The 18,854-nt window shown below is 42.9% G+C and overlaps 2 protein-coding genes across 2 annotated transcripts in view; one reads left to right on the forward strand and one right to left on the reverse strand.

Annotated features, from left to right (window-relative positions):
• Nucleotides 1–18,854, reverse strand: part of LOC134291327 (uncharacterized) — a 422,656-nt gene that overhangs the window by 249,173 nt on the left and 154,629 nt on the right. The window lies entirely within an intron of this gene.
• LOC109415498 (phosphoenolpyruvate carboxykinase [GTP]) lies at nt 11,674–16,023 on the forward strand. The gene is made up of 3 exons (XM_019689386.3): nt 11,674–11,887; nt 13,898–14,498; nt 14,560–16,023. Exons 1-3 carry the CDS (start codon nt 11,859–11,861, stop codon nt 15,877–15,879), a joined length of 1,950 nt encoding a protein of 649 aa, XP_019544931.3. The 5' UTR covers nt 11,674–11,858; the 3' UTR covers nt 15,880–16,023.

Raw genomic sequence — 18,854 nt, forward strand, 5'->3', positions numbered from 1 at the left:
TTTTGAACTTACAGCCGTATAGGCGGGCAGTGCCTTTTGGAGGCATGATCTGGTTTGAGATGTAATCCTTTCCATGGCTTAGATTGGTTAACCTTGACATTTCACATTGGATCATTTCCTGCGATTGGTGTAGCATTAGAAATGTTTACCAACAGAGCGAGTCTTGGTCGTAACAACTTTGTAACTAAAAATGTTATCAGCCAAGATTACAAAAATAGTTAGTAATGTCTCGTTATGTAAATTGTTTGATTTGATCATTGTTTGCAAATTTATGGGAAATTGAAGTCTGCTCTAAATTTAGCTATATTTTATGTTGAAAATCATACCAATAGACGAAGAAAGACATTTCTGTAACTGTAAGTCTTGTGCTCACTTTTGTAGTTTTACCTGTTCAATTTCAATATGAACTACGTCTTATTTGTGAATACATAGTATGGAGATTGTACCAAAACGTATTCATCACCTAAACGGATGCTATGTCATTAGGCCGAAAGTCATTAGGCCGAAGACCATTAGGCCTAAGTTCATTAGGCCGAAGGTCATTAAGCCGAATGATCACTAGGCCGAATTGTCAGTGGGGACGTAACGGTAAAAAGAAGACCCAATGGCCATTCGGCCAAGTGACCATTCGGCCTAATGACCTTCGCCTTAATGCCCTTCGGCCTAATGACCTGACACCCTGCAGAAGGTTTCAGAGAGATTTTAGAAAGATTTCAAGAGTTTTGAGGTATTTCAGGATCATTTAGGGAGCTTCAAAGACTTTCAGGAAAGCAACAGAGGAGTTTCAGAAGGATTTAAATTCAAGACATTCAAAAGGACTCCAGAGAGTGTTCGGAGGTTCCAAAGGGAATTGTGAAGGGGGTTTGAAGCATTTTAGTGAATTTCAGGGAAATTCAGGTGGCTGCAGTAGAGTTCAAGGGAAGACTACACGATCTCAGGTGTGTTTTCTGAAGAATTACAAATCGTTTCGGGTTTTTAGAGGGCTTCATTATAGTTTAAAGCAGGGGTTCCCAACCTTTTTGAGGTGGCGACCCCCTTTAAGAATTGTCAAATCATCTGGAGCCCAATGAAAAGTTTTAGAAAACAATATGAATTAAATTAACGAAACTGAGTTTTTTGGGTACAGTGACGAAGCCAGAAATTTACTGTGGGAGGGATTTTTGACGATCAATGATACCTTTTTGCCTTTCTCGTATTTTTATTTGGTACTCACATTTCGTAAACAATGAGTCGTAGCTGAAAAATAGCGGCGCAGCCGAAAATTTGTCTCTGAAGGCGTTTTATACTGAAAATTTGTTCCTCAAATTGTGGCTTTTGGGGTACCCTTATACAAATTAAAAATTGATATAATTTGCATAAAATAGAATAAAAAAATAACCATTTTTTGGTAATATCGCGGCCCCCCTGGACTGGCTTCACGGCCCCCAGGGGGCCGCGGACCACTGGTTGGGAACCCGTGGTTTAAAGGAAGCCTACAGGCGTGTCAGAGGGTTTTCTGAGGGTTTCTAAACGTTGTTTCGAGTGGTCTCGTGAATCCAGTGCTCTGCCGTATGCGCTTTTTCTCTGCTTGGCGTTGTGCCTGTCTGTGTCTATGTGCTCGACTCTGTTTATTTGCAAGATTGTTTCAGGAACTTTTCAGATGAGATCCAGGGCATCTTAAGTTCACCAGGGAGTTCAAAAGGGAATTCATATGAGTTTCAGTGAAGCTTCCGGTGGAATTCAAAATGTTTTAGGGATGAGCATTTATACGTGTTTCAAAAATGTATTAGGAATTTTCAGAGCGTCAGGGATTGGGAGTTTCGTGAGCATTTTATAAGGTTTCAGGGGTTATTTAATTCAGTTTCAGCAGGTGGGTAATTCTCGCTGAGACCGGCCCACTATTTACACCTTGCCTTCAAAAATGTTTGGTTGATGGTTGGTGACGATTTTCTGGAAGTCCTCGCTAAAAAAGTAAGGAAAATTCATTTGGTTACTCAAATTGGTGGACCCCCGTTAGTTAGAGCCACAACAATTTTTGCAGACCCCTAGATTTTAGTCAAATGGTGGCTCATTTAAAACGTTATAACTTGAAAGTTTGTACAAAAAACACGTCAAAACGAATTGTTGTTGACAAGAGGAAAGATACCCTTTTACAATAATTTACAATAATAAAAAGTTGGGTCGGCCATATTGATTTTGGCCGCCATCTTGGATTTTTATACAAAAACGTTTTGTTTTCACCATGATAGCAACCACCGATTTTCTAAATTTTTGCATCAATTGAAAGCTAAGACATTTATACATACCACATCAAGAAATTAGAGATGTCTTTTTCTTCTTTCAAAACTTATCTGCCGTTTTGTAAACCATGCCACTTTTGCGCACTGGGCCCGATGCCGGCCGTTTACATAAATGCAGCATTATTTCGTAGTGTTTACGAACTCGAATTTAAAATTTGAACCCTCTAATGGAAAGCTGAAGGTTTAAGCTTTTCAAAACACTAAAAAAGTTATAAAACAATGCCCGCATCATTAAGAAACAGCCAAAAACGGAAATGAACCTCCGATTTGCCCAAATTTTACGGCAGGTGCCTTTGTGTAAACATGCAGGCGTAAACTCAGATGCTGTTGCAAGTCGTTGCCGGCGCGCATGGAAATGTATGGAAATGTATGGTTTAATTTACAAAACTGCAGATAACTTTTGATAGGAAAAAAAGAGATCTCTATTTTTTTGATATGTTATGTATACCTGTCTTAGCTTTCAATTGATGCAAAAATTTTGAAAATCGGTGATTGCCATCATGGAGAAAAAAATGGTTTGTTATAAAAATCCAAGATGGCGACCAAAATTAATATGGCCGACCCAACTTTTTATTATTGTAAAAGGTAGCTCTATCTTTCCTCTTGTCAACAACAATTCGTTTTGAGGTGTTTTTTGGCGAAACTTTCGAGTTATAACGGTTTAAATGAGCCACCATTTGACTAAAATCGAGGGGTCTGCAAAAATTGTTGTGGCTCTAACTAACGGGGGGTCCACCAATTTGAGTAACCAAATGCATTTTCCTTACTTTTTAGCGAGAATTTTCAGAAAATCGCCACCAACCATCAACCAAACAGTTTTGAAGGCAAGGTGTAAATAGTAGGCCGGTCTCAGCGAGAATTACCCAGGTTTTAATGGTTTAGGGTGCATTTAACGTCAAGCAGCGCTTGAAATTGTTTTACAAAAGTTTCTGAAGCGATTTAAAGGTGTCATGAGTATTTTAGGGAGTTTCAGGAGTTTCGAAAGGTATTTGTGATTCTTTAGGGAATTCCAAAGACGCTACAGAGAGTTTCAGAAACGTTTTGAGGGGTTTCTGGCAGCTCAAGGGATTTTAGCGGTGTTTTAGAGGACTTTTAGGAATTTTCTTGGCACTTCTGGGGCTTTAAGGGTATTTAAGGGAGTTTCCGGGGTCTTTAGGAGCGCTTAGAGGAGCTTTAGAGGGCTTTAAAGTGGCTTCAGGGCTTTGCCTGACGTCTTAGATTGCTTTAAGAAGCTTCGAGCGTTTCAGGGGTGTTCAGTAATGTTTCAAGAAGTTTCAGGGGGCTTAGAAACGTTTTTGGGATTTTGTTGCGTTGCAGGGGGTTTTGAGGGATTTCGAGAGCTTTTCATGGGTTTTCAGCGGATATCAGGGGAGTTGTTGGCCATTCAAGGAGGTTCCAAGGGGGTTTCAGAAGCATTTTGAACTCGACATTTTAATTGGTTTCAGGGTAAGTGTTTCATGAGGGTTTCATGGCAGCTATTGTGCTTTCTGGCCCTGGTTAACTTCTACACCTAGGACCCCCTAGAATTCCTCTGGAAATACCCCATGAAATAAACGTTCCTGAAACTTCCTGAATCTATCGAAACATTCCTAAAATCATTTGAAGCCAGAATTGGATATTTTCTTCTTATAAAGCAACTCACGTGTGAAAAGCCAACACATTCAAAGTTCCGAGAGTCAGCCGTGTGCGAGTTTATTCGCACCCGCTTGAATCATGAATGTCAACAAGTGTTTTTTTTTGTGAAGTAGACTTGCAACTTACATTTGAAAATAGTTTTCACAGCAAAACAAGTGATTGTCCTATTTATAAAAAGTCGTTTTTCTTAAACATTGCAAAATACTCACTGCTCAGAGTTGAGTCACGAATCACCGTCGAGAGCGTGTATGCATCGCTTATTTAGCGAATATTGAAGAGCAAGATTTTTTGTGCCGCTGGTGTTCACGAGTTTAACCCTCTAATACCCAAATTTTTGATTTTGATCTAAATATCATTTTTCGTCGTCTAAAATCGATTTAAACATGTTTTGGAAGATGATTCTTTTTAATTCTCGATTTCGCGAATTTCAGTTTTTGATTTTTCTAATTTTTATTTTTGAACATCCCCACACTTTTATATTTTTCCTGGAAGTCAATTTGGGGAACGGATTTTTTGAGATGAAAACATTTTGAGATTTTATGATTATTGTTGAAATATTATTATTTCAAATTTTTTTCACTGACAATTTTATTTTCCGTGTAATTTTAAGGAAAATAAATTTAGAGTGTATTCAATTCCCTTAAACTATTAAACAAGGATAGAATGATTTGGGGAAAATTTAAAATATGTTAATTGTAGCGATTCAATACAAAATAAACAATGACTTCTGAACGGTGACCAAAACATCAATTTTTCTATGATTTTCAAAAAATGTAAATACGCTTCAAAATACACCAAAAACCATTTTGAGATATACAAAACATTCCTAAATATCAGCTAAAAATATAAAAACTTTGATTTTCCACGAAACAAAAATTACAAAAATGCTCAAACTATACCCCGTCTAAAGGCGGGGTTGGGTATTAGAGGGTTAACTTGTACGTTTACTCAGCACACAAATATTTTGGTCGTGCTTGGAACCCCGTGGCACTCTCTGAAACTTCCCTTAAGCTCTCTAACAATCCTCTGAAACTAAAACCATTTGGAATCCGCACGGAACCACTGGCAAACGCCTCACCCTAAGTCCATAATGTCTACAATCTGTAAACCCAATACAATTTTTTGCGATCTGCGTACTACCCATAACCATAAAACATCGCCTATTAGACAACATCTCCTTAACCCTCCTAAGATGTTAGGTTTTTCGTACCACGATAACGTAGCGCACATTCAGCGAGCCTGTCTGGGTAATATTGACCCCAACATCCTCTAGGGTTAATTGGCCAGAAATGCTGATTCAGGATCCTTATGTGTATCAGCATTTGCATGCTCACTAGCACCACTTAGATGCGGAATATCGCGTCAAATGGCTCATCAACTGTAAGTTCGGTACCTATTCCAATCAACTTTGCTGAGCGTTTCAGAGAGCGTTGTTTGAGAGCGTTTCAATGTATTTCTAGAGGTTTTAAAGGGTTTCAAGGAGGATTCATGGGGCGTCAGCAGAATTTTAAGGAAATCGTTAGGGTTTCAGGTGGTTCCAAGAGGTTTCATTTCATGGAGCTTCAGTTGTCTTTACGAGAAGCTTACAGGAGCCTCCGGAGGTTTTTTGAAGTGCTTTCAATGCGTTTTGACAGGATTCAGGATGTTTACGCGGGCTCCAAATCTAGACTAACATTTGAAAAGGGCGGAACAACCCAAGGAACAACCATTGCAAATTCTCACTTGTCCGTCCCTCCTGGGCGTATTTCAATATTTTTATGCAAACTTTTCCCGTTAACAAATAGAGGGGAGTCAGATCTATCTAGTAAAAGATTTCATGAATAATGAGGGGTAAGCCTAGGAGGGATGGGAGAAGCAGAAATTCGAAATGGCTGTTACGCCCTTTTCAAATGTTGGTCTAGAAATGGCTTCTGAAGAGAGTCTGGCGGATTCTAAGGGGTTTCAATGCATTTTTAGAGGTTTCAATGCATTTAAAGTCGTTTTCAAAGAAATTTCAGAGAGCTTCAGTTTACTGAATATAAGCAGAAACTACGAGGGTCCCGAGGGGTATTCCGAGGGGTTTAATGGCGCTTTAGGTACCACCGAGAGGTACCTTGGGATAGCATAGGGCTTCAGTAGAGTTTTAGAGAAGTCACCCCGGTAGACTCAGGAGGATTTCTGAGGAATTTCTCAAGGCATTTCAAAGTTTTCATGGGATTTTAGGAGGCTTAAGTAGATTTTAAAGCAGGTCACGGGGCTCTCAGGGGGTTTTATGAGGAGTTTCAAGGCTATCAGTGAATTTCATTTTGTTTAAGAAGATTTCAGGGAGCTTCAGAGAAATTTTGTAAAGGGAATTTTATGGGATCGCAAGGCAATTTTAGGCGTTTCAGGGCTTTTCAAGACGTATCTAGAGGTTTCAGTGGAGATTACAAGGTTTTTAGGGGTTTCAGTAGGATTTAAGGAAAGCCTACGGAGACCTCCGAGGAGTTTTCTGAGGGGTTTTAAGGGGTTTCATGACGTTTCATTATGTTCAAGGGGGCTTCAGATGAGTTTAAGAAAAATCTAAGTTGCTCTCAGGGGTTGCAATGCATGTCAAGGCGTTTCAAGAGGTTTCAGAGGATATCAGGATGGGTCAGTCAACTGCAGTAGCCTTTGAAGAAAGTTCTGAGGGAAAGTTCTGAAGGGGTTTCTGAGGGACTTCCAGGGACTTTAAGGCACAGACGTTTCAAGGTATTTCAATGCTTTCCAGAGGTTGAGTGAAAACCTTATTCGGAATACAGCGAGATATCAATAACTTCCCCTCCGCCCCTTTCTCGTAAACCCTCCTTAAACCTTACTTGAAGTCCCCCAACTGCTCCAAAAACAATTAAATTCTATTTAATGGAAGTACTTAAATAGATTTTGTCTAAATGAAAAAAAACTTCACAGTAGCCTTTGTCGCGATCGGTCGTGTTTTGTTTGGCCCGTCACGTTTTTTCCGAGCTCCTGAAATTTTGTTTCGTGAAGAGAACGATAGTTTGGCAGATTCTACGCCACCCGGGTTGTTCACAAACGAAATTCCCTCGAATGCTTGTCCGAAATACGGTGTTTCTTGTAGAGTTATGTCGCGTGTCAAAGTGAAGAACGAGCTAGAGAATGAGTGTGTCCAAAGGTCCACTCAACTCCTTGCTATTTACGATGGCGTCGGTGAGTCGCTGGATTATCAAATAATTGATGTAATCCCATCCCAACTATCCCTTCCCACCCTCGTAACGGAGAATACGCAACGCTCTTGGAAGGATGATTCAGGTAGACTCGTACATCAACATTAGCATTTGCATGCTCACTAGCACCACCTAGAATATCGCTTCTTATGGCTCATCAACTGAAGTCCTGTACCTGTAATGTATTTTTAGAAGTTTTAAAGTGATTCAGGGGGATTCAGAAAACCTCAGGAGCATCAGTAGAATTTAAATGAATTCTATGAGGTTTCAAGGGGTTTCATAGAGCTTCAGTAGTGCTTAAGGGACGATCACAGGCGCCTACGGGGGTCTCAGGCGGTATTCCGAGGGGTTTAAAGGCGTTTTAGGCATTTCGAGATGTCGCTTGAGGTTTTCTGGGAGGTTTCGAACTATATTAAGGCGTTCAAGAGATTTTAGGAGGTTTCAGTAGATTTTGAGGCATACCGTATGAAGTTTGAGATCCTAGGACTGAGCGAAGTCCGTTGGCCGAACTTTGGAGAACACAGACTGGCGTCGGGTCAAATTCTGCTATACTCTGGCCTACGAAGTGAATGTGAGAGGATAATTGTAACCAGATTCGAACACGGGTTCGAAATCTTACCATGATCCAATGTTACGTGCCAACCGATGCTGCTTGTCATGGACAAGATTTCGAAAGGTGATATCAAGATCCTCATGGGCGACTTCAACGCGAAGGTTGGTTCCGACAACTCGGACTATGAGCATGTCATGGGACGCCATGGTCTCGGAGAAATGAGCGTAAACGGAGAGCTGTTTGCAGAGCATTGTGGCAACAATGACATGGTGATTGGGGGATCGCTCCTTCCCCATCGACCAGTGAACAAAGTGACATGGGTTTCCCGTGATAGCGTCACGGAAAATCAAATCGATCACATCTGCATCAGCCGAAAATGGAGACGGAGCTTTCTTGATGTGCGGAACAAATGTAGGACCGACATTGCGTCCGACCATCATCTTCTAATCGGCGAGATCCGACTGCGCATTGCCAGGATCCTGCGGCAGAAGGAGAAAATCGGGCGCCGGTTCAACACACGCCGACTGGAAGACGCTGCGGTGAAAAGGTCCTTCGTCGAGGAGCTAGAGAACCGTGCTGCGAATATCCCAGAAGGTGGGAGCGTAAAAGATCAATGAAGCGCCATCAAGAACGCATTCATCGCCAGCAGCGAGAATAATTTTGATGAGCTACGCACCCGAAGAAAGCAGTGGATCACAGATGATACCTGGAGGAAGATAAAGTAGCGAAGGAACGCCAAAGCCGCGATAGAGCGAGCGAAAACACGAGGAGCTTAAGCCCGTCAGCGCTATTCGGCTCTCGAGAAGGAATTGAAACGCTCATGTAGATGGGACAAAAGAGCGAGGGCGGACTGTCTAGCCGACGAAGGCGAGACAGCCGCAAATACCGGCCACATCCGTCTCCTCTACGATGTCTCACGTCGCTACGATGCCCGTGAAAGACACGTCTGGACATTTACTGACCGACCCGGCTGACCAGTTGAAACGCTGGTTCGAGCACTTTGGAAACCTTTTTCAAGTGTCGGCCACGCTATCAATACCTCAGCATGATCTGCCAAGGGTTCAACGCATCACCCGTATCAACACCGAAGCTCCATCAGTGCATGAGATAGAAACAGCCATCCGTAGCATGAAATCGAATACGGCCCCAGGGGTCGATCGCATATCAGCTGATATGGGAAACCGCGACATTTCCGGCCGACTGGATGCAAGGCGTCTTAGTAAAGGTACCCAAAAAGAGTGACATGACTGTATGCGATAATTGGCAGAGTGTCATGTTGCTGTGTATCGTTCTCAAAGTCCTCTGCGATGTGATCCTTAACCGGATACAGGAGAAGATTGACAGCAAATCAATGAATTACAAGAGTCTCTACCTGGTTTTCATTGATTTCGACCGTTTCAATCACGGAAACATGTGGGAAGCCCTTAGGCGCAAGATCCTCTCTGAGAAAATCAACGGCCTCATTGAAGCACAGTACAGGGCATTTTCGTGCAGAGTACTGCATAACGGTGTTTTGTCCGATCCCACCCGGATCGTTGCTGGAATGAGGCAAGGATGTACACTACCCGTCATAAGTACGGACTCACAAAAAGTATTGCAACAATATTGCATCACCCTGACTCACCTCGATATCTCTAAAACCAGAGCACCTACAATAATGCCGCCTACAGAAAAGTTGTTGCTTTTAGTCTTCTGAATAACTTTCCTGAAGACAGCATCTTTGTAAGTCCTCAGGTTTTGGAGATATCGAGGTGAGTCAGGGTGATGCAATATTGTTGCAATACTTTTTGTGAGTCCGTACTTATGACGGGTAGTGTATACTATCCCCGCTACTGTTCCTCATCGTAATCGCCGACATCGGGGTAGGTGCGATTGACCGTGAATCAAATCGTGGATTGCTGTGGCAACCCATTACCAGGAGCACCTAAATGACTTCGAAATGGCTGATGACGTTGCTCTCCTAGCTCAACGGCGCTCTGATATGCAGAGCAAGCTCGATGATCTTGCCAATCGCTCCACAGCGGCAGGTCTTACCATCAACGTCAACAAGACCAAATCGTTAGATGTAAACACGGTCAACCCTTCCAGCTTTACGGTAGCAATCAGCAGGGCAATCAGTGGAGAATGTTGAAAGCTTTCAATAGCTTGGTAGCCAAATGGCGACACCAAGGTCGACATAGGTGCACGGATCAAGAAGGCGAGGGCTGCTTTTGCGAGTTTAAGAAATGTATGGAAAAACAATCTGCCATACGCCAGTGAAACATGGTGTGTATCAGTGGAGAACACTCAACGGCTGCAGGGCTTCATCAATAGATGCCTGCAGTATATAATTCGTGCATGTTGGCCTCACAATTGGATCTTCAACGTGGAGCTCCATCGTCGATGTCATCAAAAGCCGATTACGACAGAAGTTCGGGTCGGCCAAACTCTACGCAGGGGCGGAAACGAAATCTGCAAACAAGCGTTAGACTGGAACCCAGCAGGACATCGCAGCAGAGGCAGACCCAGAGGCCCATGGCGGCGTAGCCTCAATAACGAAATAAAGCAAGTCGACAGAAATTTGACCTGGCCACAGGTCAAGGCGATGGCTGGCAATCGCCCAGGATGCAAATCTTTCAATTCGGCCCTCTGCACCACCGTGGGTGCCCAGGACTGAAAGTAAGTAAGTTACTAGCGCCACCTATGTGTGTAGTCCCGAATAAAACAATCTATCATCTGTAAGTCCTTGACCCTCCTAAAATCTTTGCTGAAGACACCGATCTTCTAACAAGTCAGGGTGATGAGATATAGAAAATCAAATTGGAGACCCTAGGTATCCGAAAATAATCATCATTTATGGTTGCCTTCGAGAGGGTATATTCTCCTCAAAGTATGTAATATGCAACGAATCAGCTTATAAGTTGAAGCACTTTATTTTGTTGTTAGTAATTATTTTTCTTTAATTCAAAGATCTATTTTTGACAAATAATCCTACGGTTTCTGGTAGTTTTGTCATCAACCATGTGTTACCAAGAGCAAGTAGATTGACACACACATGGAGACGCATGGTTTGTCGATTCTTAAGCTATCCATATCAAGTGACACCTTACCTCACTGTAAGTAAATGACATTTTACATCACATCCACTTTTGTCACATCCGCTTTACATCAAACTTTTGTGATCGCTAAATACGATGAAAATTCATTACTTTTAGAAAATATTTCCATTGTCGCGCTGTCAAGCAATACCATTTAGTTACTGTTAACACTTTGAATAAGGGTATTCATTCAGACCATTTACCATTGAAAACAAACAAACTTTGAAAAATGGCATCTTATCCCGTTTTACCCTACATAACACGCAACCGAGGAAATTGTAAGCCTCCGTTCTACTCGGAAACGAAAGAGAATGGAAATCTCCAGTGCAGAATAACAGATTCGACGAAGACATCGCATCGATTCACACATTTTCGGGCTATTTCTCAGACAATACTAATTAGAGTGGCACTCCTACACACCACACCGAGACAGGCTCGTCTCGTACGTACACGCTCACATTGACGATTGATTTTCAAAAATTAAATGAAGCAGAAAGGTGTCCGGTGAACTTCGTACTGAAAGTGTTCGATGGTAGAAGCATATACGAGCACCAGATCAGAAACTTGATCACAAATGATACTTGTGCCAGGTAGCCTGAGAAGAAGATGGATTTAGTATGACTTTCCTGCTGATGAATATGTTGTTCATAACAATCCATAAACAACAGTTACCAATATATTTTCCTAGTAGTATCATAATCCCGATTATTCCTGTTGTTTTGATCCTCTAAGGCCAGATGGTTTAATCACGTCTAGCCAAAATATTGATCCCGATCGGTCGATCTGTTTATACAAGCCAAACCGCCAACCAGGCGATACCTCCTGGATCGCACCAATCACCATCCAGAATGATAAGGAGCCCTGGTCTATCACGTCAGACATTATTCCTCTCAGATCATGCCACCGCAGGAACGCAAAGGAAATATAAAAGATGCGAGATGCTATTCCAGTATCGTCAATTAACAAACCGCAATCAACAACAACAGGTCGTTTACTGATTAATTTAGTAGGAAAACAGAAAAGTGAAACTTCGTAGTATTATAAGAAATAGTATTCCTGTGACAAACTACTCTAATCGAAAAATAAACACAAAAACTAGTTTACTTAACGTTATAACTACATCCTAAACGAAATGCCTCATCTCGTGGACCATTACATCCCGTAAGTATAGCAAACCATATATTTCAGAATGTCATAATTCATAACGTGTTACAAAATGTAGAACACGCCGTCGTCGGCCGCGTGGATACAAGAGTGCTTTCGCGCTTAACATAATCTCCCTTATTGCTGTTGTTGTTGGGATGGCTATTTTTAAAAACTCCGAATCGCAGAGACGTTAAACCGACTGGAGGCTTGTCTTGAACTTCCAGCTGACCTTAACTGAGTAAAGTCCTGCTGTTCGCGCCCACCAAGCTGCTGTCGGTCTATCTTCGGCTTATCAGTGTCCGTCCGTTGCTGCTGGCTGAGGAGTGTGAGTGTGTGTTGGTCGGTCAGTATATGGCATCTATAGATTTGAGACCTGCTTGCTTACGCACGACGGGCATGGTACCGTGTCGGTGCTGTTTGCGGTCGGTTTGTTTACCATCAAATGTTCTGGAATTTTCCACGAGAATGTTCTGGAAACTTCCGCGAGAACATTCTGACGAATGTTGTTGACGGCCTAAATATTAACTGATGATATTCTGGGAATCTTTTTGATGATATTCTGGAAAATTCTCCAACATGGCTCTGGTACTCTTTTCAATGAGATATTGAATTTCTAATGAAAATCTGGGAATCTCTCCGAGAAGATTCTGGGAATCTTTCCGAGAAGATTCTGGGAATCTCTCCGAGAAGATTCTGGGAATCTCTCCGAGAAGATTCTGGGAATCTCTCCGAGAAGATTCTGGGAATCTCTCCGAGAAGATTCTGGGAATCTCTCCGAGAAGATTCTGGGAATCTCTCCGAGAAGATTCTGGGAATCTCTCCGAGAAGATTCTGGGAATCTCTCCGAGAAGATTCTGGGAATCTCTCCGAGAAGATTCTGGGAATCTCTCCGAGAAGATTCTGGGAATCTCTCCGAGAAGATTCTGGGAATCTCTCCGAGAAGATTCTGGGAATCTCTCCGAGAAGATTCTGGGAATCTGTCCGAGAAGATTCTGGGAATCTGTCCGAGAAGATTCTGGGAATCTCTCCGAGAAGATTCTGGGAATCTCTCCGGAAAGATTCTGGGAATGTCTCCGAAAAGGTTCAGGGAATCTCTCCAAAAAGATACTGAGAATCTCTCCAAAAAGATACTGGGAATTCTGAGAAGATTCTGGGAATCTCTCCAAGGAAATTCTAAGAATCTCTCAAAGAAGACTCTGGGAGTCTCTCCGATCTCTGAGAGTCTGAGAGTCAGAAAAATCTGAGAATCTTTCGAAGATTCTGGAAGTCTCTCTGAGAAGATTCTGGAATTATCTCCGAAAATCTTTTGAAAAATCCTCCAAAATGATTATAAAAATCTCACCAGAAATAATCTGAAAATCTTTCCGGCAGGATTCTGAGTTTCTCTTTTGAAAAATTCTTGGAAACTTCCTTGGAATATTCTGGAAGTCTAACCGAGAAAATTCTAGAAATCTCTCTGAGAAGATCCTAGACGCTAATGATTATTTATTAGTTTCCTATTTCAAATTGATTCGAGAGCTACAACAGTCCCACATTCAAACCCAGAACGGTACACTACCTAAACGATAATGGTACCGTGACCTGTTGCTCTACTGCGGCGACGGGGATCTCTGGAATCGAACTGCCTCGTGTGGATGTTGAGATGTGTTTATTTCCAAAAACATGAACTTTGTTATTTTTTCAACACATCTTCGTGTCTCTACGCTCTTAACACTGTAGCCGAGCGACACCGTAAACAGGCCCATGTATTGAAAACGGCTGGTCTGGCTGTTTCCACACTGATAACCGATCGTCATTCTCATTCTCTCGATTGCATATATAGCCGATGCTGGAAGGCACTGACTTTATTACCAAAGCCGACCGGTTCGGGACAGCATCTATAGTAAGAAGTGAAAGTGAAACAAGAAACCCGACGCGCGCCAAAGTTGCATTGTTGAAATTTACCTTCAGTTTTGTTTAACGATTTCGATTGATTGAGTAGTACCATAAGTGAACTAAAATGGTGAATCTATCCGCTTTACTCAGACTCCCTGCTGCGATGGGGAGTCCCAAGCTCAAAACAGTGCCCAAGGCCATCTACAACCACCTGCGAGGATTCCCGGTCGTCAACGGCGAAATCACCCAGCTCTCGGCCAAGGTACGCGACTTTGTGGAACAATCGGCCGCCCTTTGTCAACCGGACAAGATTCACATCGTTGATGGCAGCGCCGATGAGAGCAGCACACTACTGAAGATGCTTCACCGACAAGGAACGATCCAACCTCTGCCAAAGTACGAGAACTGCTGGCTAGCACGCACCAACCCAGCGGACGTAGCTCGCGTGGAATCGAAGACCTTCATCTGCACCGAAAAACGCGAGGAAGCCATCCCCACCCCCAAGGAAGGAGTCAAAGGAAGCCTCGGAAACTGGATCTCCCCCGATGATTACAGCTCGGCCATTCACGCACGTTTCCCAGGTTGCATGAAAGGTCGCACCATGTACGTCGTACCATTCTCGATGGGACCGATCGCGTCACCACTGGCCAAGATCGGTGTGGAGATCACCGACTCAGCATACGTCGTCAACTCGATGCGCATCATGACCCGGATGGGCGAAGAAGTTCTGGAGAAACTGTCGGACAATTCGGTAAGTGTAACACACCTTCAAGTGCCTATCATAAATCTAACCGTTATCTCGCTTCAAACAGGACTTTGTGAAGTGCCTCCACTCGGTGGGAACCCCTGCAAACGGTAAGGTGTCCATGCCGGCATGGCCTTGCGACCCCGAACGAACGATCATCCTGCACAAACCGGCCAACAACGAGATCGTATCCTACGGATCCGGTTACGGTGGTAACTCCCTGCTAGGCAAGAAGTGCCTAGCTCTCCGTATCGGTAGCACCATTGCTCGTCGCGAGGGATGGCTCGCCGAACATATGCTCATCCTCGGCATAACGAACCCCAACGGAGATAAGAAATACATTGCCGCCGCCTTCCCGTCTGCTTGTGGCAAAACTAATCTCGCCATGATGAACCCCACGCTGCCAGGTTACAAGGTCGAGTGTGTTGGCGATGACATCGCCTGGATGAAGTTCGACTCGAAAGGTCAACTGAGGGCCATCAACCCAGAAAACGGATTTTTCGGCGTAGCTCCCGGAACTTCGTCCGCTACCAACCCGAATGCCATGAACACCATCTACAAAAACACCCTGTTCACCAACGTTGCTTCCACTTCGGACGGAGGTGTCTTCTGGGAAGGAATGGAAGAAGAAATTGCCCCGGGTGTTCAGATCACCGACTGGCTCGGTCAACCGTGGAAGAAAGGTGAATCCAAAACTCCAGCTGCACACCCGAACTCCCGCTTCTGTGCCCCGGCCAATCAATGCCCCATCATTGATCCCGCCTGGGAAGATAACGAAGGTGTCCCAATCTCCGCCATTCTCTTCGGAGGTCGACGACCCGCCGGTGTCCCACTGGTCTACGAAGCCAACTCGTGGTCCCATGGAGTCTTCCTTGGCTCAGCGATGCGCAGTGAGGCTACCGCCGCCGCGGAACACAAGGGCAAAGTGATCATGAACGATCCCTTCGCGATGCGACCATTCTTCGGCTACAACTTCGGAGACTACCTCAAGCACTGGCTCAGCATGGAGGGTCGTGCCTCAGCCGCTGGCGGCGAAATGCCCAAGATCTTCCACGTCAACTGGTTCCGCAAGGACGACCAGGGCAAATTCCTCTGGCCCGGATTCGGCGAAAACAGCCGAGTGCTGGACTGGGTCCTGCGACGAATCGACGGCGAGGAATGCTACCAACAGACCCCCATTGGCCGAATTCCAACGCCTGGTGCCATAAACATGGAAGGTCTCGGCCAGCGGGTCGACGAAAAGCAGCTGTTCTCCATTCCGAAGAAGTTCTGGCAGAACGAGGTCGAAGAAATCAAACAGTACTACGACAACCAACTGCCTCACGATCTGCCCGCAGAGATCGGCAAAGAATGGCAAGAACTGAAGAGCCGTGTGGAAGACATGTAATGACTGCATAGATTGTACAAACCAAAACTAGATGTTAAGCCCGATAATTTATGACGCGAAATAGCCTAATTGTTCTTTTAAGTATTAACGTGTACACAAGTAGTGTAAATAAAATAAGATCTGCTGTATATTTGAAAATGAAAACCCATTGCCTCAATTGGGGGTGGAGGGAACACCTCAAAAAATTCGATTCCAAAGTCCGCGCTGTTCTATCAGCAGTGCAAGTCAGCTTTCACCTTATCACCGTCGACGATGATAATGTAGCGCACGTATAGCTGATTCCATGCTAGCTCCAAGGCTACATCAGGAATTTCGAATCAAGAAAGGCTCGACGCTCAATTGAATGAAATCAAAACATTTGAAACACTTTGTTTTGTCTGGGATTGGCGACCAAGACATCATATTCCCTTCAACTGTCCGAGGGCTGTAACTTGCGGAGATGTTTAATGCGTATTTTATTGGATAATATGCGAAGCGATTGGCCAGTTGTAAGTTGCTAGTTGTTGTTAGTCGGTGTGTAGGTGCGAAGAATGAATGTATTGCGACGTGTAAGTTGGTCACTGGGAAATTACACCGCGCAGCGCGAGTCTCTCTCAATGGAATAATTGATTAGAATGGAAGGTCACCTACTGGACGAGCAGGAATATGGAGCGAAGATCGTGTTCAGAGTTGAGTCGTTATCATAATACTGGACGCGCTGGCTGGCTTCCGTTTCATGATTCAGCTGTTTGTTTAGGCAAGACACAGTCCAGGTCGTGTTTTGAGTTTTGTTTGTAGTTACGTAACTCAAAATTCATTCAGGCTTCTGTTAAATGAATCAGAATATGTCCAACGAAATTAAACGATATTCAGCCATTTTCAACATTAGACCAGCCATAGAGACAAACACCCGGAGACATTCCTTGTACCTTTCGGAATTTTTAATTAGTGGCCTAGTGGCTATTTGGTGACGTTTCCTAGCGGTTTGGTGATAATTTGGCACTAATTCGCACTCAACTGGGATGTTATGCTAGAAGTAATTTTAATACGTGTTCATACGTGTTCTTGAATTTGAGTTGTTGAGCCTCTTTCAAAATGCATCAGGGTAATAAGATTGAACGATAAAACAACCATAGACAAAAGTTGTGAAATAATGTAAGCAGGTATTACCTGTGTCAATTGCAAACATTTGAGTTACCAATAAAACTCCATAATTAGCGCGATAGTTGATCAGATTGATACAGTAATGACTATGGCAGCGTTTCTCAAACTTTTTTTACGACGCGGACACGTTCAATGCTTCCAGTGAGCTTTTTACGCTCTTTGGAGGAAGCACGACACTCGGCAACAGGCTAGCATGCAACGGCCAGTGGCACAGCCGAAAACTTTTCCTGACAGCTGCGGCGGGAATCGAACCCGCGCTCCTCAGCACGATGCGTCTAAGAGCTTGGTGACACTAGCTGCACGACCACGGAGCCGAACTTTAGGTCGCGAGGTGATTTTTGGCAGGTCGCAAAAATTTGGGCGATATTGTTATAAATTTCTCAATTTAGTATCAATGGAAAATCGTTAGAATTATTTCTAGAAATTAGTTTTTACCTTGATTCTATTCAAACTTTTGGAAGTCTTAGTTTTACAAAAGTATATACTGTCTGCGTTAGAGTGGCCCACAATTTAATGAAAAACAAAAATTTTGAAAATGCCAAGTCTTATCTTCTGAATTGGTTGTAATGGACTCCCGGAAGCTACGTTCAAAATTTGAGCAAAATCGATTAAGCCTAAGAAGGCGGTCAAAGTGCTTGAAGTTTGTATGGGAAAACGTGACCAAATGTATGCAGAAATCTTAAGTTTTTGATTTTTGCCGCTAGGTGGTGCTGCAAGCGCTTAATGATAAACCCTTTGGTATTATTGTAGGTGACTATATGTCAAACAACTTTGTCTAAAACCGCAAAGTGATCCGACGGCTGTGAAAAAAGTTATATCCTAGGCAAAGTGAGGCAAAGTATTGAGATTTCATTATTGGTATTATTCCTTTACATGTACTGGAAAAACAACCATAATGTTTCACCTCACTTCTTCGACAAAGTCGTTTGGCATATAGTCACCTACAATAATGCCAAAGGGTTTTATCATTAAGCGCTTACAGCGCCACCTAGCGGCAAAAATCGAAAACTTAAGATTTCTGCATACAATTGGACACGTTTTCTCATATAAACTTCAAGCACTTTGAGTGGTTGGTGATTACGGTTATGAAATAATCTGGATTTCATTAAAAATCCAGATTTCTTTGTAAATTTGCTGCGGAAAATCGTTCAGATTTTTTTTGCATTTCTCTTGGGATTTCAGAATCCTTTTAAATTTATTTCGTTAACTCTGTCACGTATTCATTCGAAAATTGTTTGACAATTTGTTCTAGGCAAATCATTCTTATATCTTATATCTAACATCGATATAGCGTCATTTTTTTTGTTTTTTTTTTTTTTTTGTTGGTTCGACCTTTTAAGTTAATACTGACAGTGATAACGCCAGTTAGGAAAAGTACGTTTAGTTTTAGAGCAAACCCTGCAGAAAATCTCTTAAAAATTCTTTGATATATCCCTCGAAGATTTTTTTGTGAATGTTTAGGATAGAGACGAACCAGCCAAGGGCTGAAAGTATCTTTTATAAAGACAAATCAATCAATCAATTTTTGTGAACTCATTAGAATCCACGAAGAAATCCCTAGAAGAACTCTTGAAAGAATCCCTACAAAAAAACCTTGGAGAAGTTCCGTGCGATATTTTCGGAGGAATTTCTACCAGCTATGCAATAGAATTCCTAGTGAATTTCCTGATGGAATTCTTGGAATAAACATATAAAGAATTTCTGTACAAATACCAGGTGGCTTCCAAGCAGAAGTTTCTGGAGGAGTTTGAGCATAAGTAAATAAAAAACCTAGTCAAAAGTTCTAGAGGGATCACAACGAGAATAGATGAAAAAAATCCGAGGAAAATTCC

This window comes from Aedes albopictus, chromosome 3 (genome assembly GCF_035046485.1).
Source record: "Aedes albopictus strain Foshan chromosome 3, AalbF5, whole genome shotgun sequence".
NCBI classification, from domain to species: Eukaryota; Metazoa; Arthropoda; class Insecta; order Diptera; family Culicidae; genus Aedes; species Aedes albopictus.

Bases quoted from the DNA above. Each gene is read 5' to 3' on its own strand.
- LOC109415498 (XM_019689386.3), top strand. From the start codon at position 11,859: ATGCCTCATCTCGTGGACCATTACATCCC. The intron at 11,888-13,897 runs GTAAGTATAGCA...CGCTTTACTCAG, and splicing joins CTCGTGGACCATTACATCCC to ACTCCCTGCTGCGATGGGGA. The intron at 14,499-14,559 runs GTAAGTGTAACA...CGCTTCAAACAG, and splicing joins AGAAACTGTCGGACAATTCG to GACTTTGTGAAGTGCCTCCA.